The 26,425-nt window shown below is 46.2% G+C and overlaps 2 protein-coding genes across 3 annotated transcripts; one reads left to right on the top strand and one right to left on the bottom strand.

Moving 5' to 3' along the window:
* Nucleotides 1-7,564: 7,564 nt before the first annotated feature.
* On the top strand, nucleotides 7,565-23,369 carry HEPACAM (hepatic and glial cell adhesion molecule). Of its 2 annotated transcripts, none has more exons than XM_032167804.2 (7): nucleotides 7,565-7,810; nucleotides 18,678-19,019; nucleotides 19,737-20,018; nucleotides 20,315-20,408; nucleotides 20,929-21,002; nucleotides 21,293-21,360; nucleotides 22,303-23,369. In XM_032167804.2, exons 1-7 carry the CDS (start codon nucleotides 7,726-7,728, stop codon nucleotides 22,603-22,605), a joined length of 1,248 nt encoding a protein of 415 aa, XP_032023695.1. In that variant the 5' UTR covers nucleotides 7,565-7,725; the 3' UTR covers nucleotides 22,606-23,369. The 2 variants fall into 2 exon arrangements, with proteins under 2 accessions (XP_032023695.1, XP_032023694.1); XM_032167803.2 differs by having other exon boundaries at nucleotides 21,290-21,360.
* Nucleotides 23,370-23,701: 332 nt separating this feature from the next.
* HEPN1 (hepatocellular carcinoma, down-regulated 1) lies at nucleotides 23,702-24,524 on the bottom strand. Its single transcript, XM_032167805.2, has one exon. The coding sequence runs from the start codon at nucleotides 23,966-23,968 to the stop codon at nucleotides 23,702-23,704; it is 267 nt and encodes an 88-aa protein (XP_032023696.1). The 5' UTR covers nucleotides 23,969-24,524.
* Between the last annotated feature and the right edge of the window lie 1,901 nt (nucleotides 24,525-26,425).

Below are 26,425 nucleotides of genomic sequence, written 5' to 3'. Positions count from 1 at the left end.
GGGCCGGAATTCTATTCAAAAATCAAATATTTATTCTCAGTATAAAAGACTTTGATGTTCTCCTGTTTTCAGTAGAGAAATGGGAGCACCTCCTTGCTGCCCTTCCAAAATTTACCCAGGACCCCATGCCACCCCCGGGATCATGTATTTCTCCCAACAAACTCCACATCTTGTGGAGACACCATATCTCTGCAGAACCCTTTTCATCTGAGTAACTCTTCATGTTTACAGAAATCTGCAGCCAGCAAAACCAATGTTCAGGATGAAGGTGTCTTTTGACTCCATTTCTACTTTCTATTTGATGTTTTTCTGAGGCCCCCAGAGTAGGGCCACCTAGGAGAACTTTAGAAAGAAAATGAATAGAAAAAAAATGTTCTTGGGGAGGGCCATTCCTCACTGTCCAGGCATACAGAAAGCTTGTTTTGTTCTGAAGGGAGCTGGCTAATCTGTCTCTTATTCAGAGCTTGCTGTAGGAGCTGGGCCCTGCCTCCTCTCAACACAAAGCCTCATACAAACTCGTTGTTTCCCAGGCAATGTGCTGCAGCTCTGCAAATTCTCTGGCTGGTGTTTGCCTCCTGAGCCCTCTGTCCATTAGGAGAAATCAAACTTATGGTAGAGATGACACCAATACCATTTGCATATAGATTTATACAACAAAAAATAAAAATGAAAATAACTTCATCACTAGACCAGGCACGGAGGCTTATACCTGTAATCCCAGCACTTTGGGAGGCCGAGGCAGGTGGATCACGAGGTCAGGAGTTCAAGACCAGCCTGGCCAAGATGGTGAAACCCCGTCTCTACTAAAAATACAAAAAAAATTGGCTGGGCATGGTGGCGGGCACCTGTAGTCCCAGCTACTCGGGAGGCTAAGGCAGATAACTGCTTGAACCCAGGAGGCGGAGGCTGCAGTGAGCAGAGATCACGCCACTGCGTTCCAGCCTGGGTGACAGAGTGAGACTCCATCTCAAAAAAAAAAAAAAAAAAGAAAGAAAATACCTTCACCAATATTAGCAGGCCCAAGGAGTGGGGAGAGAGGGTAGCTTCGTATCCAGAGCTAGTCAGGGAGTAGGTCCTGGAGAGTAAAAGCTTATACCAGGAGGAGGAATTCCTACTGGTGCATTAGGGGTTGGTCAAAAGCCTAAGCTTTTTTGGTGATCAGTCTGGGATCTAATCCAAATTTTGTCACTTAACAGCTATGTGACCTCAACAAGCTGCTGACCTCTCAGAAGTTTGTTTTCTTGTTTGTAAGATGGGGTTGGAAGAAATAAATAAGCAAATATATATATATATATATATATATATAGATGGTGATAGAGAGTAGCACTCTCTCTCTCTCTCTCTCTCTCTCTCACACACACACACACACACACACACACACACACAGAGAGAGAGAGAGAGAGCAGTTAGAAGAGGGAGGTAAGAAGCCTCAGAAATTAACCTCTCCTTACCCCTCAGAAGCAGCCCCTTAGCGCATATCTGATGGCAGTTGGTGGATAAATACCCCAGCTCCCTATCCCCACTACCACCTAGGGCTCCCAGGAGGAGTAAGCTCTAGCTGCCTACAATAGTGATTTGCTTCATATGCAGCCTTTACTGGCTTCCTTTCCTTCCAGTTTCATTCCCCCAATATACTGCCTGGTTCTGCTGTACCTTTTGGATAAACTATTTGACTTCTTGACTTAGGATTTGCCTCTGAGGAAACCCAAACTAAGATACCAATATTTCTTAAAATTTTTGAAGGCCTAGGTTTTCAGGATCATCCCTGACTCCATACTCCTGCTTCAGCTGAATTAGTCAGTTTAGAGCTCATTTCACAGTTCTACATATGCCGTCCTTTCTCCATACCATGTTGTACCAAACCTGGAACTCAGTCCTCTGTGTCAGTATAAATGCACACATGATAATTGTATTCATTTTCTATGCTACATAACAAATACTACACATTTAGCAGCTTAAAACAGCATACATGTATTATTATTATTTGAGACAGGTTCTGGCTCTGTCACCCAGGCTGGAATGCAATGGTACAATCTCAGCTCACTGGAGCCTCAACCTCCTGGGCTCAAAGGATCCTCTCACCTCAGCCTCCAGAGTCACAGGGACTACAGGTACACACCATCAGGCCCAGCTAATTTTTTGTATTTTTTTATGGAGACGGGGTTTTGCCGTGTTACCCAAGCTGATCTCCAACTCCTGGGCTCCAGCCATCTGCCTGCCTCAGCCTCCCGAAGTGCTGGGATTACAGGCATGAGCCACCATGCCTGGCAGCATACATTTATTTTCTTATAGTTTCTTTGGGTCAGAAGTTCATGCACGGCTTAGATAAATCTGCTGCTCAGGGTCTCTCACCAGACTTCAATTAAGGTGTCAGCTGTCCAGGTTCCTTTCTGGAGCCTGGGGGGTCCTCTTCCAAGCTCATATGGTTGTTGGAAGAATTCAGTTCCTTGTGGTTATAGCGCTGAGGTTCCTTTTTTTTTTTTTTCTTTGCTGGCTGTTGACTGACAGTTGCTCTCAACTCTTAGAGGAGGCCAGCAGTTCCTTGCCACAGGGGCCTCTCATGCCATGGTGGTACACTAGACAATCTCTCTCTGGTCTATGTCTTCCATATTGTAACCTAATCAAGAGAGTGCCTATCCCATCACCTTTGCCATATTTTATTGGCTAGAAGCACACACACATACTGCATTTGAGTGTAGTAAAGTTTTAAAGAAGAAGTTTTCTTCAAGGTGAATTTTGAAGAAGACAAAGGAGGAGAGGTATACAGTGTAACAATGCAAGCTGCTCTTAAATTTCCTTCAATTCTCCAATTAGCCAGGTGTGGTGGCGGGCGCCTGTAGTCCCAGCTACTCAGGAGGCTGAGGCAGGAGAATAGCGTGAACCCACAAGGCAGAGCTTGCAGTGAGCGAAGATCGCGCCACTACACTCCAGCCTCGGCGACAGAGCGAGACTCCATCTCAAAAAAAAAAAAAAGAAATCACCCTTATTAATAATAATTTATAATCCCCTCTTTCTGTCTTCATCTCTCTCCTCTTTGCACTTTCCTTGCCCCCAAATTCCTGTTTATTTCTAAGAAGGAGCAATTTATCTTTTTGTTCCTTGACTCTTAATGCTCAAGGTCTTACCTTCTACTTCATGTGGCATATCAAGATATCTTTCTTGCTAAAGAAAATTCCCTCACTCACAGGAATTTTGGTGCCATTAGTTGGAAGGCTTTTTCTCATTCTGCTACCAACAATGATTCACAATTTAGTGGAGGAGACGGATATGGCTCATTTAATAGCAGGAAGTGAATGAGTGAATGAAGGGGAGGAGGAGGCATGCTAAACATAAAAATCACCACTGATGGGATATTATTAATAAGGGTGATTTTTTTTGAGACAGAGTCTCGCTCTGTCACCGAGGGTGGAGTGCAGTGGTGCGATCTTCGCTCACTGCAAGCTCTGCCTCGTGGGTTCACGCTATTCTCCTGCCTCAGCCTCCTGAATAGCTGGGACTACAGGCACCCGCCACCACGCCCGGCTAATTTTTTATATTTTTAGTAGAGACGGGGTTTCACCGTGTTAGCCAGGATGGTCTCGATCTCCTGACCTCGTGATCTGCCTGCCTCAGCCTCCCAAAGTGCTGGGATTACAGGCGTGAGCCACCGCGCCCGGCAGTAAGGGTGATTTCTAAACCTCTCTTATAGTATTATCATTATTCCTTGGAGACAGAGGAACAGGCCACTCTTACTTCTAATAGTAGAATTATTTAAAATGGTACTTACTCACATGTCATTCATGTGTGTTATTTTTTCTTGCCTTTACTATTAAGTAATTTAATTTTTAAAATGATTTTTGCTTGTTCATTTGCTTTTAAGTAACATCGGGAGTCCAGGGTCCATCAGTAGATAGCCGTTTACCTTTGGGCAAATTACTTAACCCCACTACTCCTTGGTTTCCTCATCTGAAAAAATGGAGAAATGAGACAAGGTTATCATAAGTGTCTCTTGCTGCACAGTGAGTCCACTGCTCTGTGACTGTTACAAGACCTTCAGTTCTTGTAAGACAGAGTTCAGTTTTACAACTTCTTAGCCTCCTTTTTTGTTTGTTTATTTGTTGTTTTGGCCCGCTCTCACAGAGGTTTGCATCGAATGGTGATTCGGTTAAAATCACTACCTTCCTTCTTCCTTCCATTCTAGAGACAGATACTTCTGAGTTTCTGCTGGTGGATGCATGTGTGTTGAGGCACTCCATGCTGAGCTGCAGGGGCTCTGTCTGGGTGCTCAGCACAGAGGTGTGAGTACCAGCAGCCAGGGCTGCCACTGTTGCAGGGGAGAGGAGTCCAGATTCCAGAGCCCCAGAGGGGTTTCCAAATAAGAAGTATTCTGAAGCAACTGTGTGCAGTGAAGAGGCCAAGAGAACTGGGCTATGCTGCTCAGAAGAGGACAGTGCCCTCAGAAATGAATCTGTCAGAGTGCTCAGAGAAGGCAGGGCGGTGGGCCTTGGCTATGCAAGGGATGACTGCCATCAGTCAAGCAGTTCGTCGACACCATTGTTGGAGCAGCCTCATTGTGCAGAGCTCAGAATTGGGCCCCATAGGGAGATCCACAGGAATGAAGAATTATGTTCCCTGCTCCAGAGAGGCTTGCAGGCTCATGAGGAAATGGCCGCAATAAACACACTTTCTGATCCAAAAATTGGACATGTGGACTAACAAATATAAATATACTTTTGACATTAAAGAAATGTAACATTAATAGTCGGAATATCCCTTAAAAAAAAAAAAACAGCCAGCATCATCAACAATTACATAAGACGGACACGCCCAGAGGAAAAAACTCAACACAAGGAAGGATAACATAAGGCGAGCCAAGACAGCTGAGATAAACACTCTGTGTCATGTGTGAGGCTGTTACTTTATCTCTCTGTAAATCAATTGCCTATTGGATCAGTGTCCCCACTCAAAGTGAGCCCTGGTGATTTCTGGGAATTTCCAAGGGGTGCCTAATATGTGTCCACATACTGCGGCCTCACTCCTTTGCTCGCTCCCCCAACTCCCAGTTGTCCAGCTGCTTGAGAAGCCCTCTAAAGGAACTAAGGCAAGGGCTTATCCATTCAATATTTGGCAACTGCCTGTTGAGCACGTACTATGTGCCTGCCCTGTATTCAGTACTATGGACAGAGAGACAGATAAGACAGCTCTTAAATCAAAGAGCTCTCTGTTTCTCAGGAGAGAAAGGCACATAAGTACATGATTATAAGTTTCTAAAGGCCTACTCATTTGCTGGAAGCAAGATTGCAAAATTGCTCCTTGTACATTCCGACGTACAAAGGAAAGGGAATGCCTTTATGTCTTTGTAGTTGCTGTGATCTTCCACATGAACCTCTCACCCCTCAGGGTAGCAGAGGAAAATATCACACCATCTCAGTAAGCCCAGTCTGATCCAACCATTTTCACACTGTCTTTAGGTAGCTCAGTCTCTGCTTGGACAGCTCGGACAATTGCTCAAGCAGTCTTTCCAATGTCCTCTCCCAACCCCAGCTCCTCTCTGGTAAGAGCTGGGGTAAATATAGGTGGTGTGGCTGAAGTAACCTTGTGGCAACAGGGGGAGACAGTGTCTGTGGACCTGTGTGGTATTCTCAGGTTTCCACCAGTCTCTACTCAGAATCTACATTTGTTCCTGGCCTGATGGGCTACCTGAGGCTCCCACCACAGCAGTAGGTGGCCCCAGCTGTTGCCTCTGGCCTCAGAATCCCCGTACATGGCAGTGCCTTTGCTCAATCTTTTGCTTCCTGCCAGTTCTTTACCCTCTCGGCACTTCTGAGTCTCCTCAAGGGCTTCTGGACACCTAGAAACCCTTGCAAATTCTGTGCAGGTATAAAGAGCCACCTCTGGGGCAGGAAAGTGGAGATATTGAGAACTTAGGTCCTCTTAGTCTCCCTATAGCACATTTTTCTTTCCACAGTGCTTCAGGATAACAAGGGCAGACTTCGGGCTTTCTATTTCCCAAAAACCGCATCCTCCTTTTACTCCCATCCATAAGCCTCAAGGCCCAGCCATCACAGGCCAAGAGGGCATTTATCTACACTCCAGAAGGACTCTGTGATCCAGTCCACAGGCTGATCTATCATATGTCAAGGGGTAGATAAAAGAAATTAGAATACTTTTTTGTCCCTTACAAAGACTGGCTAAGCCTTTCATCTTGCTATGGACTTTGAAATGCTATTTTAAATGTCAGAAGCCGAATATTGACTCTTTCTTTTTGTGTACCTGCTATAATAACGTTAGCTCTTCCAGTGGAAGAAAGGTGCTTGAGTTGTCTAGGGAAAAGTCATAAACACAGAAACGCAAAAGGAGAAAAGAATCCCCTTTATATATTTCAGAATGTTTTCGGAGAGTTCTGTGAAGTTCAGTGCTTCCCAACTCTTCTCCCTCTGCCGAGGCTCAGAAAGGCTATGTAATAATACTTCAGTTCTAGAAAGTTGACCTACTCAGGCTTTCTCCAGTATGTAAAAAGAATATTTAGAGAGATAATTGCTGCATTTACAAAACCAAGACCAGGGGTTAGGGATGACCAAGAAGGAAGTTGTGAAGTTTGGTCTCCCAAAAATATAAAGATCCCAGCATGAATGAAAAAAGAAACAAGAAAAGGCAATTTTTAAAACCTTTAAAACATCATCTCTGTAACAAAGGATTTGCTAGGTACTCTTCCGTACCAAATCTTCATCAATGCTTCCAACAATTCCCCTCAAGGAAGCTATTCTTTTCCCCATTTTACAGATGAGAAATTGGAGGCTCAAAGAGGTTGCGAGCCCATCCCAAGATCACAGTTACTAGGCATCCATTCCCTTGGCCGCCCTCATGAAAAGATGTGAACATCTGAGTGGGGGTCAGAGTAGAGCTAGGGTGTTTCTCCTCTTCACAGCCTCGAAACAGGAGGGCACAGCTAGGCTGTTAAGCTGATAACAGAACCCCAGGATGCTGACTGTCAGGAGATGACCTTCATTTTGCTCAGACATCTTCTAGAAAATTGTCTGAAAGCAGGGGAATGCACAGAGTGGCTTCTGGAAAGAGGTGTCCAGCATCTATGTGATTCTATGATAGAAGAGAAAATTCCAAGCCAGGGAAAAACAAGTGTAAAAATAATAGAATTCAAGCTGTTTTCCAGTCTTCTTCCTTTGGGATGGAACAGGGGTTTTCCATTTCTTCAGCAATTCTCTGGAGTCTTTCCCTCCCCAGCTTTTTAAATCTCTTCTCCCTCCCTTTTCAGAGCTTATTGGAGGTCTGTCCTGGCATGTACCCTCCTCCTCAGGGAGAAGGAGTGTGAGGTGGAGACAGGGTAGGTTGGGACACAAAGTCCAGTTAAGTGTGTGTCCCAGCTCAGTGCTCTGAGCCCAGATCCTCATCTCCCCGGGTAGTGAGGCTCAGCACAGAGCCTCCAACACACAGCAACAACCAACTGCTGGGCTGCTGGTGCCCCCCATGTTGGAACCTGAGTTGGAGATTATCTCCTAAGCAGATACCCACTTCCAAACTGGGGATGTAGGGCTTGGAAACTAGAAAATGCCAGGTCTGAGGGAGAGGAAAGAACAAGTCCAGCAATACACAGAGCTCTGTGTATTCAGAGGGAAGTTGGCAGGGTTGTGTTCGGGCAGAGAAACTCCGAGTGGTACAAAGGGGACGTGCCCAGAGTGGAGAAATCATGCTAATTGTCTGCACTAGAGCTGGAGAACGCCACCCAAAATGAAGAGAGAAAGGGGAGCCCTGTCCAGAGCCTCCAGGGCCCTGCGCCTCGCTCCTTTTGTCTACCTTCTTCTGATCCAGACAGGTAGGAGGCCAGAGGGTAAGAAAGGGTCTGAAGAAAGGACCCCAGGCTTTTTTACAGCAGAGGGAGGGGAGAGTGGAGGGCCTGAATGCCTTTGGGGCAGGAGTGGGGGAGAGTTCAGCTGCCGTGGGAAGCATCTCAGGGAATTCAGGCATTAGCGTTGAACATATTTCTTTATTTCGTGTGCCTCCCGCGCGGCCCCTGCCCCCTTCCCCCAAAAGGCTGCATGACTTTGGAGCTCCCACGGCATTCAGTACATTAGATGGCGGGCACTGGGCCATTTCGTATGGGATGACTTGTTGGCGTGGGCCAGTCTGACATTCTTTCCAAGGGATTGTGGTGGGGCTTGAGGGGTGGGGATAGGGGAAATCTTCTTTTTGTACTTCCCCAGCCCCCGACTCTGACTTCTCTGAGTGTAAAAGAGTAAGGCAGATGAAAGCAGCTTTGGAGATAGTGAGCCTCCTAGTGCGGGATAGTCATACCCACCTATCCATAATTCACTCCACTCCATAGCTGCTTACCTCCTCTACCGCCCCCTACCAATTCTTCGAGAAATGATCTTATTTACATATACCTATTTATGAGTACATACACATATGCACACACACACACACACCCAATTACAGAGCGCCTAGGAATTCACAACTTAGTGAGGCAAACAGATGCGGAGATCATTTTACTAAACTGCAGGAACTACCATAAGTCAATTACGCAGAGAATGCATAGCAATCAGAGAAAGTCACCTACCCCATCCGGGAAGCTGGTGCTGGTGGAGGGGGGGTTGGTAGGGTAGGACACAGGGTGTGGGAATATCAGGGGGAGGTTTTCTGATAGAAGGAATGTGTGCACTGAATTTTAAAAGATGGGAAAAAAAGGTAGGAGTATAAGTGGGTGTTAGGGTTGGGAAATGAGCAAAGGTCAACAGCTTGAAATAACATCAAGTGTTTAGTCAGAGCCCAGCAGTTCATCACTGCTGGAGAGAAAAGCACGAATTGAGTTAGGCAAGAGCTTTGTAAACCAGACTCATAATCTGGGGATTGAGAGGTGGGAGAGTGAGCGGTTTTTAATTTGGGGACTGTCAGGGTTACATGTACCTTTCAGATAGCTTACTCAGTCTGCAGGGGGCCATTGGAGGGGAAACTGGAGGCAAATAAAATAAGAAAGGAAGTTTGTATTCATTTTCTAGGGCTCCTGTAACAAAATACCACAAACTGAGTGGCTTAAACAACAGAAATACATTATCTCAAAGTCGTGGAAGCCAGAAGTGGGAGATTGAGGTGTCAGCAGGGCCATGCTCTCTCTGAAGCTTCCAGGGAGGTCTCTGCCTTAGGGTTCTCTCCTAGCTTCTGGTAATTCCTTGACTTGTGGCAGCATCACTCCAGTCTTGGTATGGCATTCCCCGTGTTTGCATGTCTATGTCCACATTTCCCCTTTTTATAAGGACACATACTAGATTAGGTCCATCCTACTCCAGTATGATCCCTTCTTATTAGATCTGCAGTGACCCCATTGCCAAATAAGGTCACATTCTGAGGTACTTGGGGGTTAGGACTTCAACGTATGAATTTGAGGGGAACACAGGTCAAAAAGCTATTGCAATAGATCAAGAGAGAAATAAGAGAAATAACATGGACTGAAATTATAATAAAGATAGAGGGAATGAGGCATGTTGAGAAAATATTTTAGAGGTAAAGTCAGGAGCTAGTGACCTGTAGGAAGTAGGATTTAGGAAGGGAGGGAGGATTGCTGTGTGAAAGCTTAAACAAAAAAAATGAGTATCATACATCTTTAGATTGAAACACCTATGAGGCTTCCGTGTGAAGATGTTACATAGCCTGGAGTTGGGTGGCAGAGAGGTCAGGGTTGGAGAGAAGTATTTGGCAGCTGTCAGCCCATAGGTGAGAGTTAAAACAATAAGAATAGATAATATTACTTAGGAGGGGAAAAACATGGAATGAAAATGAAACATCATGTAACCTCAAGATTCGTAGAGGAAGCAGAGGAAGAAACGCCCATTAAGGAGACAAAGAGAGAACAGTCAAAGAGACAGAAGCACTAGAAGCCTGTGGTGCTGTCCAGAAAATCAAAGGAGTTGAGAGTTTTCAGGAGTAAATCAACACCATTGAATGTGTCAAAGAGATCCAATGTGACAAAGACCTAAAAGAGCTCATTGGATAAGGCAATTAAGAGGTTACTGTTGGCTTTGGTGAAATGACAATGAGCTGAAGAAATAATGAGAGCTGAAGGTATGGAGACAGTGGGTTGAGAATAGGAACGACACAAATATACAAAGAAGAGATGGCCCTAAACTCTTTCCGGTCATCAAATGGTAAGGAAAAAATTATAGAAAGATCACATCAGTCATTAAGACTGGGACAAAACAAAAGGTGATCAAGGATACTCTACGTGGAAAAATGTAACTTAGTAAATACACCAAAACATTCTAAATGTGGCCAGGAGCGGTGGCTCATGCTTGTAATCTCAGAACTTTGGGAGGCCTAGGCAGTTGGATGGCTTGAGCCCAGGAGTTCAAGACCAGCCTGAGCAACATGGCGAAACCCCATCTCTACAAAAATGTAAAAATTAGCCAGACCTAGTGGTGCACGCTTGTAATTCCAGCTACTCAGGAGGCTGAGGTGGGAGGATTGCTTGAACCAGGGAGGTCAAGACTGCAGTGAGCCATAATCACGTCACTGCACTTCAGCCTGGGTGACAGAGCGAGAAACTTTCTCAAAAAAAAAAAAAATTATAATGTAAGTTATGTTAATAGGATATTAGTTAATGACCTATGATAGATAAGAGGTAAGTGCTGGGAGAGGCCATTGTACTGCTGTGGACTAAAGAGTAATAAGAGCTGAGATTCTAGAAGGAATCCCTGCCATCCCTAATATATTATTTAGAAAAATGTCTGCTTCTGGGACCAATAAATTCCAAAATTTAAGTTCCTGGCATTAACTATGTGACAGTCCACTGTAGTTTCAGACTAGGCCTGGGAAGTGGAAGGACTCTGCTCCATGAAGTTTTTCAGGGACCAAGCCAATGGAGCCCTATCAACTTTGACATGTGCTTCCAAAGATCACCATGAGGTTTATCTTCTTTTCTTCCAGGTAGAGAATTTTATTTTATTTTTTTAATGGAGAAACATAAAAGGAAGACTTTGCTAAACAAGGTCAGTAAGTGATACGTATCACTTGCACTAGTTCTCTTTGCTACGACTCAGTCATATGGCCCTACTTAACAGCAAGGGAAGCTGGCTGGGAAATGTAGTTTTTAGGATTGGCACTAAAGGGGAGACTGGACCATGTGGCCCTGGCTCCCCAAGATTTACCTTAATCTTGTACTATGGCAGACACCACCAAGCTAGCCCTGAGGCGTCATGGAGCACACAGTCTTTAACACTCTGCCCGTGACATGGACAAATGAAGCTTTTCTAAATTCATCATTTTTATTTCCCAATTTTTAAATTCCAATTTACGAAACATTCAAATAAAAATTTTCTAGAGACCAGAATATTAACTGACAGACATAGGCACAGCATGCCGTAAATGTAGGTAAGCTGATTTTCAAGGTTGTATTCTCTGGAATACAAGAACTATTCCATCCTCTAGGGACCCAATAGAAACAAGTCTCTTACCTGGGTTCCATGCTCTTTAGCCCCAAGTTCACCCCCACATTGTAGGTGCTGTCATTTTTTAAATTGTTTATTAAAAATTACATACAAGAAAGTACATTTAGCCTAAAGATACAGTTTGGTGAGCCTTTAAAAAGTTAACAAACCCATGTAATCAACCCCCAGATCAAGAAACAGAACATTTTGGCACCTCAGAATCACCCTCATACTATCTCAGTTACTACTGCCTTCCCTCTGGGATTATAGTGGTATCGTAACTTCTAATACAAATTAATTTTGCATGTCTTTCTATAAGTGGTATCATATGTATTCAGTCTTCTATGTCTGAACACCAAGTTTGTAGGATTCATCTACATTGTTGTCGTAGTTTGTTTGGTCTCACTGCTGTATAGTATTCCATTGTATGAATATGCCACAATTTATTTCTCTATTCAACTTTGATAGACACTTTGGTTGTTTCCAAACCAACCCAACCAACTTAGCCCCATTGGGGCTTTATGAACAGAGTTGTTACTATTATACATCCTATTATAGTACATGTCTTTTGGAGAACAGATACGGGCATTTCTTTTGGGGATACACCTAGGAGTAGAATTGCTTAATTATAGGGTATTTGTGTGTTTAGCTTTCATAGATGTGGCCAAACAAGTTCTCAAAAGTGAATGTGTCAGTTTACACTCCTATCAACAGGTATGAGAGTTTCAGATGATCCATATCTTCCCAATAATTGTATTTTCTTTTTTTCCTTTTGGCCATCCTAGTGGGTATGAGCTGGCATCAGATTCTGGTTTAAGGTTGGTGTGATGGCTCACATCTGTAATCCTAGCACTTTAAGAGGCCAAGGCATAAAGATTGCTTGAGGCCAGGAGTTCAAGACCAGCCTGGGCAATGTAGTAAGATCTCTTCTCTATAATTTTTTTTTGATTAGCTGAGTGTGGTTGTGTGTTCCTGTAGTCCCAACTACTTGGGAGGTTGAGACAAGAGAATCTCTTGAGCCCAGGAGTTTGAGGCTGCAGTGAGATATGATCACACCACTGCAGTCCAGCCTGGGCAACAGGGTGACACCTTGTCGCTGAAAAAAAGAAGTTTAAAATTGTATTTCTATTAAAATTAATTGCCCATTTTCCTATTGTGTTGTTTGAATTTCTTTAAAATTGTGAACTTGTGGGAGTTTAAATTATATATTTTGCATATGAGCCTTTTATAGGATATATGTATTGCAAATATCTCCTCCCACTTTATGGTTTGCCTTTCACTTTCACAATGGTATCTTTTGATGAATGGAAGCTCTTAATTTTACTGAGTCTAATGTATCATTTCCTTCTTTGATGGTTACCACTTTCGTGTCCTTTATAAGAGATCTGTGTCTGCCCTCAAGTCAAGGACATAGTCTGTTTTCTTTTTCAAATGTTGTTGTTTTACCTTTCATATTTAGATCTGCAATCCATCCAAAATTAATATTTGTGTAAGGTGTGAGGTAAGGGTCAATTCATTTTATCCTACATGGCCCAGCACTATTTTGTGAAAAGCACTTTTCTCCCTGCACTGCAGTATCACTTTTGTCATCATTTGAGCAATCATATTTAAGTATGTTTTCAGACTTTCTGTTGATCTATTTGTCTATCTTCGTGTCAAGATCACAAAGTAAACCTCCTGGGATTTTGGTTGGCATTGTATTAAATTATAAATCAGTTTAGGAGAATTGACAGCTTAACAAGAGTGATTGTTCCAGTCCACAAACATGGTAACTCTCTGTGTACCATCTTAATACCTATTAACTAGGTACATATTCCTGAACATCAACACTCCTTAGATTGTAGATAAAAAGCTACCAGCTCCTTTCTTCCTGGATCCCAAAAGCCTTCTTCACAGCTGCTGTTTCCTGGTTTTCTCTCACATCCCTGAATAACTGGCGCTTCAAATGACTTGTAGGCCTCAACAGGATAACAATATAAGAATACAACACAGCAGCCCCAACACTGTAAGTGATGCACCTATACAGTAACAGCAGAGAAGGGGGGTGGTTTTCTCAGACCCTCATTAATTAAGAATAATATTAAAAACCAAAAGCAGAAACAATATGTTTTCCTTTTAGGAAACCGAGTTGTTCTGCCCTTGGATTATTAGATGCAGTTCTGGCTACCACACCATAAAAGGAAATAATACAGTTGGAGACAGCCCAAGGAGGGGTATCTATGACGGCCAAAAGGATGAAGAGACTTCTTTATGGAGACAGACTCAAACTAAACCAAAAACTTTTCAGATGAAAAGGGACATGGCAGCAGCCTTTGGTGTTAGGGAATATGGATAAGGTGTGTATAGACAAAATCCTAGAACACACATTTGGCACTACCCCCACTGACACTTTTAAAAGGTAAATTTAAGACAAATACTGGCGAAAGGAAACTTTGGCCCAGCAAAGGGAGCACATAAAAATGAGTGGATGGTGATTTCTCTAAGGGACGACCCTATTAAGAAAAGCCAAGGCTATCTGCAGGTGCATTCTTATACCCTAAAGTTTGACATTCCCCGGCATCGCAGCAGCTCAAAATCCTACTTGAGGAGTGGCCACCGATCTACCCCAGTACCGCATTGTTGAGGTTGATAGGGTACAACTTGCTGAGATCTCATTTCCTTTTCTTCAGCCTCTGATGGGAACAGAAACTTTCTATATTATGATGCCTTGGAGACAATGATTAAGTTAATCACTTCTCAAGGTTGAGTGGTCCTAGTCCTTTTATTTCCACTCTGGACCCTAGTTGTGGGCTATTTCCTCATTTCTGTGTCGTGCTTTGGCTCCTGTCCCAGTTCTCTGTGTCCCTTGAAAGTTGTGGAACCCTGAACTTAATACAGAGCATGACTTTGGCTAGAGTTTTTGGGAAACTGTTTGCTCAGCAAACTGCTCTCTCTGTCAGCTTTCAAGAAAGACTCCTTCATTCACTTATGAACACGTGTGACCCATCCTTTCGACCCACGGACATGCCCATGTTTCCAGGCATGATGAGGGGACTTATCTAGAGGAGGGTAAGGCCTCAGGCAATCTGTAGGCCGTAACTTCTCCAATATTTTTATCCAGAACAAATCAACTTTAAATTGGCAGAAAGGCTTCAGGGAGAAATACATAGCAAAAAGGCTACTAGGACTTTGGATGGGATAGGAGAGCATGGAAGCCAGGGCAGCTCCAGGAGGCCACAGAAGATAGAAGGGAGAGGGGAAATCCCTTCCACTTGTTTTTGAGGTTGTCACTGTCCAGACTCCCAGAAGAAGGAAATGAGAATCCTCAAAGTTTGGTGCTTGGGGTCATTACACCTGTGAACCCCGAATATCTGAGACAGGTGTCAGTTAATTTACAAAGTTTATTTTGCCAAAGTTGAGGACGCACGCCTGTGACACAGCCTCAGGGAGTCCTGATGACATGTGCCCAAGGTGGTCAGAGCACCGTTTGGTTTCATACATTTTAGGAAGACATTAGACATGAATCAGCATATGTAAGATGAATGTTGGTTGGGTCCGGAAAGATGAGACAACTCTTGTTGGGAGATGGCTTCCAGGTCATAGGCAGACAACAGACAAATGGTTGCATTATTTTGAGTTTCTTTTTTTGATTAGTCTTTCCAAAGGAGGCAATCAGATATGCATTTATCTCAGTGAGCAGAGGGGTGACTTTGAATAGAATGGGAGGCAGGTTTGCCAATAAGCAGTGCCCAGCTTGATTTTCCCTTTAGCTTAGTGATTTTGGGGCCCCAAGATTTATTTTCCTTTCACACACCAATTTACTAAACTCCAGGATGGCTCTGCATATGCAACCCTCACGTGCATAGCATACTACTGCACACTGGGTCCCGAGAAAGGGGGTAGATGTTCCCCAGCTATTTGATCATCACCCCAGTGGCCTTTAATAAAGCTCATGACTTTTTTCAGGGCCACCTCTTGTTATACATACCGAAGCCTATTTGCCTACTCAGAGAAATTTGAAAGTTTGCTTTTCTAAATCAAGCCATGCCTTGGACCTAGCAGTTGATAATCACAGAAATTAAGAATTGGAAGAAACCTTATGGATCATGTGGCCAAATGGACTTTAGTCTGATGCACACAGTCAATAGGGATTCCTAGTTGCTCCTTGGGTTATTGAGGGGGACAGGACTCATCCCTACCACCTCTTCTACCACAGCAGGTGAGATGGAACCATATTTCCTTTTTCCATTTTTATTTAAGATTTTGTGGGAAGAACGTATATTAATTTTTAAAAGTCTGAAAATAGTTTATGTTGTTCATTTTACTTGCCCCAAATTAAGATTTTCGTTCAACAGCAAGCATATGATATTCACGCATTCAGCTTTAACCAGTAGAGCTGTCTCTTCTGCTTTAATTAATTAATTTACTTATTTATTTATTTTTTGAGACAAAGTCGTGCTCTGTCACCCACCCTGGAGTGCAGTGGTGCAATCTCAGCTCACTGCAACCTCCACTTCCCAGGTTCAAGAGATTTTCCTGCTTCAGCCTCCCGAGTAGCTAGGATTACAGGCGTGTGCCACCGTGCCTAGCCTGTTTCTTCTAGTTTTAAGGTTTTATGGTTCTAACATTCCTGGCAGGTAACGGATCATAGAATGTCAGAGCTAGGGCCAGGTGTGAATGGCCCACGCCTGTAATCCCAGCACTTTGGGAGGCCAACACGGGTGGATTGCTTGAGCTCAGGAGTTCAAGACCAGCCACCTGGGCAACAAGGTGAAATCCCGTTTCTACAAAAAATACAAAAAACAACAACAACAACAACAACAACAAAAACCTAGCCGGGCGTAGCAGCACATGCCTGTGGTCCCAGCTACTTGGAAGGCTGAGATGGGAGGATCGCTGGATCCTGGGAGGCAGAGGTTGCAGTTAGCCAAGATCGCGCCACTGCACTCCAGTCTGGGTAACAGAGTGAGACCTTGTCAAAGAAAAAAAAAAAAGTCAGAGCTAAGAAGTCCCTAGAGATCTTCTGGTCCTGCTACTTCATTATACAGAGGAGGAAGCTGAGGCCCAGCAAGGTGTAAAAATAGCCAGTTGGCCTTTCCTTGGCCATTTCCAAAGATGAAGAGCTCACTACTTAGCAAAGCACTTTTTCCAAAAATGGATCTAATATGTTTAGTAACCTCGCGGTGGCTCACGCCTGTAATCCCAGCACTTTGGGAGGCTGAGGCAGGCGGATCACAAGGTCAGGAGATCGAGACCATCCTGGCTAACACGGTGAAACCCCATCTCTACTAAAAAATACAAAAAAATTGGCCGGGCGTGGTGGCGGGGACCTGTAATCTCAGCTACTGAGGAGGCTGAGGCAGAAGAATGGCGTGAACCCGGGAGGCAGAGCTTGCAGTGAGCCGAGATTGCGCTACTGCACTCCAGCCTGGGTGACAGAGCAAGACTCCGTCTCAAAAAAAAATTTTTTTTTTGCTTTGATCTTCACCACCAACCTTTTTGTTTAATTGCCTCTTGGTTTGGTCTGGGCCCTCTAAGCACGAGGAGAGAAATAAGGAATGAAAAGGTACAGCTCAGTTTCCCCAACGCTGAACGGCAGCAGCAGCAGAGTGAGAAATAAGGGTGAGAAAGAAAGAGGGAGCTTCAGAGGGAATGACCGTCAAAGGAAGCGGCAGGGGGTGCAGAGGGACTGAGAATCTGGCATGTATGTGTCTATTCAGCTAAACTCAGCCCTGCTCCCAACCAGCGTACTCTCCAGAAGACCCTCCTTTGGATGGTTGGATTGCTCTACAAGGCCAGATGACACCAAATAACAGCATCTTTTCAGGTCCCAAAGCTCCTAAGAGGTCTCTGAAATGCCCTCTGGACAGGGCATCCATTGGACAAGTGGTAAAATCCCAGAATTACAGGGCTGAAACAAACCAATGAGACCATCTAGCCTACTACTCCTTAAATCTATGGGGAATCTGAGCTCCAAGGAGATGGGACCCTCCTAAGTCATGTATCAATAAGAAGGCCCAAAACTCTGCTCAATTTTGTGTTCTGTCTGCTATGTGACAATTACTAACATGAATATTGTACTTTCCAATCCTGTGAACTTGATAAGGCAGTTGCTGTTGTTATTTTTTTATTTTTTATTTTTTTGAGATGGAGTCTTCCTCTGTCACCCAGGCTCAAATGCAGCAGCACTATCTCAGCTCACTACAACCTCTGCCTCCCAGGTTCAAGTGATTCTCGTGTCTCAGCTTCCCGAGTAGCTGGAATTACAGACACGTGCCACAACGCCCAGCTAATATTTTGTATTTTTAGTAGAGATGGGGTTTTGCCATGTTGGCCAGGCTGGTCTCGAACTCCTGACCTCAGGTGATCTGCCCATCTTGGCCTCCCAAAGTGCTGCAATTACAGGCGTGAACCACCGTGCCCAGCCTTGTTATTATTATCCTTATTTTACAAATGAGAAGAATGAGTACCCAAATCCACATAGCCAGTAAGAGGTAGAGCCCAGCCTGAAAAAGCTTTTCTGATTCTAAGCTCTTTGTTCTAACGATTCCAAATCCCTCTTCTAGGGGTATAGATTGGGCTGGAGTTTTGGGTGAATTCCCAAAACCACCTTCCTAGTTGCAGGACTATTCTGCACTGAGTGGGCCTAGTAAGATGCTACATGCATCTGCAAAAAAGACGGGGAGAGGCTCTCGGTATAACTAGAAAGTGGTCAAGTTGTCTTCAGGTCCCTAAGCTTTCCCTTTACTGGCACTGTCTCATGACCCGCTCCTTTCTTTGTGAATCTGTGTTGCATGCTTTCTCCATCTCCTCACCCTCCCAATCCCCAATCAAGAAGATCTGACAAATTCACCCAGAGGTCTAATGACCTATAAGCTTCATGGGGGTAGGGATTTTTGTCGGCTTTGCTCATTGCTATATCCTAAAGACATAGAAAAGTGTCTGGCAGATAGGAGACGTTCAATAAATGTGTTTATGAATGGAGCGCATAGGGTGTGGGTGAGCCACAAGAGAAAGGCAATGGACAAAGTGCCAGAGAGGCAGAGGGCCAGGTGGAAGAAGGATTGAAGGCCATGAGATGGCTGTGAGAGAGAACAAAGGGGCAGAAGTGCACAGAGTTACCATGGGGGAAGAGATAGCACCCAGGCTTAAGAAACCAGGATTGGCAGGGAGTGAAGAGCCAGATAGGTGAAGCTTTGGGTGATCAGAGGGCTTAAAGTTGGGAGTGGGCTAAGGAGCCCAGGGCCTGATGCTTCCCTCTTCCTCATGGGCCTCTGTTCACAGACCCCCTGGAGGGGGTGAACATCACCAGCCCCGTGCGCCTCATCCATGGCACCGTGGGGAAGTCGGCTCTGCTTTCTGTGCAGTACAGCAGTACCAGCAGTGACAGGCCTGTAGTGAAGTGGCAGCTGAAGCGGGACAAGCCAGTGACTGTGGTGCAGTCCATTGGCACGGAGGTCATTGGCACCCTGCGGCCTGACTATCGAGACCGTATCCGGCTCTTTGAAAATGGCTCCCTGCTTCTCAGCGACCTGCAGCTGGCCGATGAGGGCACCTATGAGGTCGAGATCTCCATCACCGACGACACCTTCACTGGAGAGAAGACCATCAACCTTACTGTAGATGGTAAAGGGCTCTGGCAGGGAAAGAGGCAAGACTGGCAGGTGGGACTGGGGAAGGGTCTGCCCAGCGCACCAGCTAGACCAAGGGAAAACCAACCCAAAAGGCACTTGGGAGCTGAGAATGAGGCAAGTGGATGTTAGCAGTTGGCAGACAGGCACAGCACGGCTAACATGTAGAGTGATTGCCATGTGCCAGAAACTATTCCAAGTGCTTTGCATATGTTGACTCATTTAATGCTTATAATAATCTGGGGATATTTAATATCATTATCCTCCTTTTGCAGATGAGAAAAGTGAGCCACTGAAAGGTTGAATAACTTGCCCAAGGTCACACAGCTAGAAGTGATAGAGCCAAGATTTGAACCTAAACAGTTGGACCTAGGCTTAGCCCAACTGAAATATCTTCCTGGCTGGGTCAGTTTAAGACATTAAAGCCCAGGGTTCATGGGAAGGCATTTGGAAAGAGGGAATGAAGGCAACACCATGTCTGCATTGTTCAGCATTGTACCCGCTATGCCTAGTTGGTGCTCCATAAATAGTCAGTGAAACGAATGAATAAGTGATGGGAAAGAACTGGACTTAGGATGTCTGAAGTCTTCTCAGCCCACAGATTGAGTTGGAAGGTAGTGTTAAAGGTGTGTTGGAAGACAGGGAGCTAAAAAGGGGAAGGGAGACACTTCTTAGCCAATGACTCACAGGCTTCCCCATTCCTGTGGCTCAGTGCCCATTTCAAGGCCACAGGTGTTGGTGGCTTCAACCACTGTGCTGGAGCTCAGCGAGGCCTTCACCTTGAACTGCTCACATGAGAATGGCACCAAGCCCAGCTACACCTGGCTGAAGGATGGCAAGCCCCTCCTCAATGACTCGAGAATGCTCCTGTCCCCTGACCAAAAGGTGCTCACCATCACCCGCGTGCTCATGGAGGACGACGACCTGTACAGCTGTGTGGTGGAGAATCCGATCAGCCAGGGCCGCAGCCTGCCCGTCAAGATCACCGTATACAGTAAGTTTCCCGCAGGCTTTCCTTTAGGACTCAAAGCCCCGAGAGGCCGGTGACCATGAGGGACTGAGGACATCCCAAAGAAATGTCACTGGGGGGAGGGGAACAGAGATGGGCCAACTATCCATGGAGGACACCAACAGGTGGGCAGTGGGTTCTGTGCAAGCTCCACCACCAGCATCAGCCAGGCATGCAGCCTGGGGCTCCCCCTCTCTTCCTTCCATGGCAGGAAGTTCTGCTCACCACATCTTGCCCCTTTGAAGTCCCTCCTGCCTCTCTGTTTCTCTCTCTCTTCCTAGGAAGAAGCTCCCTTTACATCATCTTGTCTACAGGAGGCATCTTCCTCCTTGTGACCTTGGTGACAGTCTGTGCCTGCTGGAAACCCTCCAAAAGGTCTGCGTAACTCTCCTGAGCACCCAAGTCTTTCAATCCATCCCAAACCTAAGCCCCATTTTTTTCTTAAGTCTCTTTAAATGCCTTTCCTCCCAGGGCTCTGCATCTCTTTCCAAGAGATCCATTCTTCCATTGTGTATGCAATAGCATCTTGTGCTCCAAAGCCCCACAACCCCAGCACCAGTAACAATAGTTTTTTTCACTTGCCAACCACCTTTTTTGGGACCAGGCACTGTGACGGTGGTTAGCCTGCTACCTTTTAAGTATGATTATCTGCAGTTTACAGATAATGACACTGAGACTCGGATTGGTTAAATGGCTTGCCCACAGTCACAATGCTAGTGACAGACTCAAGGTGCAAACCTAGATGTGATTCATTCCAAAGCTCATGAACTGTACCCAGCCCATCTTCCTGTCACAAGGCCTCTTTTATGGCCATCAGATCCCTCCCTGTGTCCCCACTGGATCTTCTGCTCACATTCAATAATTCGGCTCATGGTGGGGCTGAATTGATTCACAGGAAACAGAAGAAGCTAGAAAAGCAAAGCTCCCTGGAATACATGGATCAGAATGATGACCGCCTGAAACCAGAAGGTGAGCTCCCAGCCACCCATTCACCCATCCCATCAACACTCAGATCAGTGGGCTGCTGGGAAAAGGCAGAACTGGGCGACAAGGAAAACAGCTCTGCAGGGACCCTTCCCCCACCAACTGCACGAAGACTGCAGAGGAGGGAGAGGTTTGGCCAAGGTAGGAGCCAGGATATTCAGATATGTTGGTGGAGGTTGTGGCGGGCCATTTTGGGAAGCACAGAGAGTAGGTGCTGGCTGGTGGGGAGAGTCTGTACCTGGGCCAGCTACCCGCTTCTCTCCCCTGTGCAGCAGACACCCTCCCTCGAAGTGGTGAGCAGGAACGGAAGAACCCCATGGCACTCTATATCCTGAAGGACAAGGTGAGCGGCTCCGGACTGGGTGCCCAGAAACATGCAGTGAGCCCCTCCCACATGCCTGGTGCTAGGGAGCCATACTATATTCCTATCCCTTTATAGCAGCAGTCCCCAACATTTTTGGCACCAGGGACTGGTTTCACAGAAGAAAATTTTTCCATGGATGGTGATGCAGGTGGTTTCAGGATGAAACTGTTACACCTCCGATCATCAGGCATTGGATTCTCTTAAAGAGTGTGCAACCTAGATCCCTCGCATGCGCAATTCACAATAGGGTTTGTGCTCCTACGAGAATCGAATGCAGCCACTAATCTGACAGGAGATGGAGCTCAGGCGATAATGCAAGCCATGGGGCGTGGCTGTAAATACATATGAAGCTTTGCTCTCTGGCTTACCGCTCACCTCCTGCTCTGCCGTTCCATTCCTAACAGGCCACGGACCAGTACCAGTCCTCGGCCTGGGGGTGGGGACTCCTGCTTTATAGTTCTCAGAATAACCCTGTGAAATATTTGTGTCATGCACATTTTAGAGATTAGAAAAAACAAGGCTGTGAGATTAAATGACTTGCTCAGGATTAAACAAGTCAATGAGTGGCAGATCTAGGTTTCAAATCTAGGTCTTTGGACACCAGTTCTGGTGATTTCCCCAGTATTCCACAACTAACTCTGTCCCAGGCTGTCCACGACGGGTGGAAAGAGAAGAGTAAAGGGGAAAAGCACTCAAATCATCGCATTTCAAAATTTACTGAACACCTATTATGTGCTAGGAGGCCCCATGCTCAGCGTGGCATATCGCCAGGAAAACCAGACCTGTCTGCAGCCTTCCAGGAGGTGGGCGTGCAGAGGGAAACTGGGTCCCTTCCCTGGGAATTCCAGCAAGCTCTAACACCAGGCGCGCTGCCAGGCTGGGCTGACTGTCCCCTGACCCCTGCGGCGCGTGTCCTTGCAGGACTCCCCGGAGCCCGAAGAGAACCCGGCCCCGGAGCCTCGAAGCGCGACGGAGCCCGGCCCGCCCGGCTACTCCGTGTCGCCCGCCGTGCCCGGCCGCTCGCCGGGGCTGCCCATCCGCTCCGCCCGCCGCTACCCGCGCTCCCCAGCGCGCTCCCCAGCCACCGGCCGGACACACACGTCGCCGCCCAGGGCCCCGAGCTCGCCCGGCCGCTCGCGCAGCGCCTCACGCACACTGCGGACTGCCGGCGTGCACATAATCCGCGAGCAAGACGAGGCCGGCCCGGTGGAGATCAGCGCCTGAGCCGCCTCGGGACCCCCTGAGAGGCGCCCGCGGTCTGCGGCCAGTGGCCCGGGGGAGGGCTGGGGCTGGGAAGCCGGGGCGCGGCGCGCTGGGGGCGAGGGGAGGTCCCGGCGGGGTGCTGGTGTCTCGGGTGTGGACGTGTATGAGCATGCGCAGACGGAGGCGGGTGCGCCGAGGCGGCAGAGTGTTGATGTGGTGAAACCTGGTCGCATTTGCTTCCGGTTTACTGGCTGTGTTCTCACTTGGTATAGGACCACATAGATTATTACATGTCTGGCCCAATACCCAAAAGGGTTTTATGGAAACTAACATCAGTAACCTAACCCCCGTGACTATCCTGTGCTCTTCCTAGGGAGCTGTGTTGTTTCCCATCCACCACCCTTCCCTCTGAACAAATGCCTGAGTGCTGGGGCACTTTTTTTTTTTTGCAAGCTTAGATTAGAGAGGCCACTTTCCCAAAATCCACAGCTGCACTAAGCTAAGGAGAAGCCAGATGCCGGTTACTCAGTGTGCAGGAGCTGTGCTGAGCTGGGGGGTCATTGTGAAGGCCTTCTTCCCTGGGCATCTGGTACCTGGGGACCTACAAGGTGGTGAGGGAAGGGTACAAGTACATTCCTTTTCCCTCTGACCTGGGCCCTAGCAAGGGCAAAGAACCCGAGCCTGCCAGCTTGGCCTCCTCCCAGAGCCTCTCTCAGAGGCATGCCATGCCAAGCATTCTTTCTGTCTCTGTTCATGAATAAAAGAGATGGATGGGCTTATTCTTATAGAGGAGTGAATTTCACTTACTCCCCTGGCCCAGAAAACCAGACCAAGTGAGGAACTGTTTTAGCTCATCAAACTCATATATTCGTCCTGGCTTCCTTACAAAACAAGCCTTTCAAACAATCATTGTCCTCAGGAAAGTTGTTGAGCTTCCTCCAGCTGTGAGAATAAGTCCTAATCTCCAGAGAAATGGTAGGGGGAGGGGGGGAGGAGGAGGCTTATTGCTTCCCAGCATTTCAGGGGAACATGATCCAACCTCTGGCCTCCTGCCACCCATCTGCCCTGCTCCCACATGCTCAGGTCCCAGGGCACAGAAAAAGGGCAGACTCCCTAATCACACTAACATCAAAATAAAGAGGCTGGGCCACTGTGTAGCCAGGACATGCCCATGCCACCACCTATTGAACAGTTCATAGGAGTGGCAGTAATCTACTGTGTGAGGAGAGAGGGCAATTAAAAAGCTGAAAGAGAAGGAGGCCCTCTGTGTATTCTGTCCCCTCCTCCTTAATGCCTCCAAGCATCCTTGCATCCCTAGCCTCCTAAACTCCAGCTCTGATTCGCCATCAACCCATGGAGCAATTCCAAGGCCCCTGTTACCCATCACCTCCACACCAGGTCAAGTTTTGTCTCAGCCCCAAAGGCACTGACATTTCTAGTTTGCCCCCTCTGCCCTGACCCCAACAGCATGCCTGTCTCAGCTCCCTATCCCTCGGCACTTCCCCAGGCTCATTTGAGCAGGTGTGCCTTCGCAGCTCCCCTAAACTTCCCAGGTGCCTCATCCATAATGATATAATGCATGTAGGGGAAAAGTTTCTCAGGAAGGTGGAAGAGGCAGCAGGACTTGGATAAGGAGTACCTGCTGGTCAGCCTTGAGATGCACAGGTGAATGTTAGGGTGAGATGAGAACATGCCATACCCTGGTGCTGAATCCTTGAGGGGCCAGCTTGCCAGGCTTAAGCCAAATCTGCCTTAAATTGTGGGTGGGGAGGGGTAAGTAAGGAAGTGGGGTTTGTTTTTGTGTTGTTTTCATCTTCATCTTTGTATTACTAGCATCCAGCAGAGTGCCTAGCACATACTGGATGCTCAATAAACTTTTGATGAAATGGAATGACAACTTTATTCCACATAAACAAGGGTAATGAAAGAAGCTGCTTAAATATACCAGGCATTTCCCTTCTTTTCTTCTCCTATTCTTTCACATCCTTTACCCTCTTTCCAAACCGCAAATTGTCCATTCCAAAATCACTTACCCATTCATTCCTTTACTTATTCGGGTGTTCTTTTATTTATTCAACAAACATTTGTTTATCTACCCTGGACTAGGCCCTGTGCTAGACACCGCTGATACAGCATAACTATGTCAGGAAGACAGATCAGTAAACAGATGATTACAATATAGTGTGTAAAATGCAATGGCAGAAGTAGATACAAGGTGCTCTGGGAGCATGTAGATTAGATGTCAGCAAAGGCATCTTGGAGGAGAACAGACCTGAGTTGAGTCTTTCTTAGAAAGACTTGTTAGTTAATCTGGTTTTTAAAAGTATGAGAGGACACACTCCAAGCAGAGGGAGAAGCATGTATAAAAGCTTGGAAGTGCAAGACACGATGGGGGCGAATTCAGGGTACTGAGCCTAGCAGTTGATGAAATTATTTCAGGAAAGTATACAAAGTAGAAGGTGAAGAAAGCTGCAGATAGATTTCTGAGGACATCAGTATGTGTAGAAAGGTTAAAGGACCTCACCAAGAAGGCTAAAATGGCACAGCCAGTAAGACAGGAGAATATATAGGAGATAACTATATCACACAATCAAAAGAACAAGAGAGTTTCACGAAAAAGGGAGCATTCGGGACTGCAAGGGCAGGGGGCTCACATATGAAACGAAGTGAAAAGTGCATGTTAAATTTGGCAACAACGAAAACATTGAGTGACTTGGCATTAAGTAGTTTCAGGCATGTAGTAGGGGTTGAAGCCAGACTGCAATAGGTAAAAAGTGATATGTGGAACTTCTCTGCTAAATACTTGAGACTAGATGTTTGAGAGGTCTTCCTGTTTCAAAACAGCTAGGTCCTGCTTAAATGATATTTGTTTTGCATTGCTTGCTTCAAGAGATGGGGGAATTTTTTTTTTTTTTCAGACGGAGTCTCACTCTTGTCACCCAGGCTGGAGTGCAATGGCGCAGTCTAGGCTCACTACAACCTCTGCCTCCGGGTTCAGGTGATTCTCCTGCCTCAGCCTCCTGAGTAGCTGGGACTACAGGCATGTGACACCATGTCTGGCTAATTTTTGTATTTTTGGTAGAGACATGGTTTCACTATGTTGGCCAGGCTGATCTCAAGCTCCTGACCTCATGTTCCACCCACCTCGGCCTCCCAAAGTGCTGGGATTACAGGCGTGAGCCACTTCCCTACCAGAGATAGGGGAAATTTTTAAGCAGCCAGAAGTAAAACAAAATTTAAAAGCCCAGTGAGCTCAAAGTACTTAGCACTCATTAAATGTGAGATTACCAAGGGAGGTGAAGCAAGATGGCTGAATAGAAGCCTCCACTCTTTGTCTTCCCTGCAAAAACACCAGATTGAACAACTATCCACACAAAAAAGCACCCTCATAACAACCAAACATCCAGTGAGTGATCACAATACCTGGTTTTAACTTCCTATCACTGAAAGAGGCACTGAAGAAGGTAAGAAAGACAGTCTTGAATTGCTGACACCACCCCTCCCTCATCACCCAGCAGCTGCCGCATGGAACAGAGAGAGAATCTCTGCACTTGCGGGAGGGAGAGTGCAGTCATTGTGGGACTTTGTGTTGGAACCCAGTGCTGCCCTGTCACAGTGAGAAACAACACCAGGCAGAACTCAGCCAGCACCCACGGAGGAAGCATTTAGACCAGCCCTCACCAGAGAGGAATTACACATCCCAGTGGTTGGAACCTGAATTCCAAAAACACTCACGACCATGGGTTAAAGTGCTCTGAGGTCCTAAATAAACTTTTAAAAGTCTGTCTAGGACACAAGGACTGCAATTCTAGGGGGAATTCCTGGTGCTGTGCTGGGCTTG

The sequence above is a fragment of the Hylobates moloch genome, unplaced genomic scaffold (assembly GCF_009828535.3).
Source record: "Hylobates moloch isolate HMO894 unplaced genomic scaffold, HMol_V3 SCAFFOLD_11, whole genome shotgun sequence".
Lineage (NCBI taxonomy): Eukaryota > Metazoa > Chordata > Mammalia > Primates > Hylobatidae > Hylobates > Hylobates moloch.
This window is presented reverse-complemented; position numbering and strand designations above follow the sequence as displayed.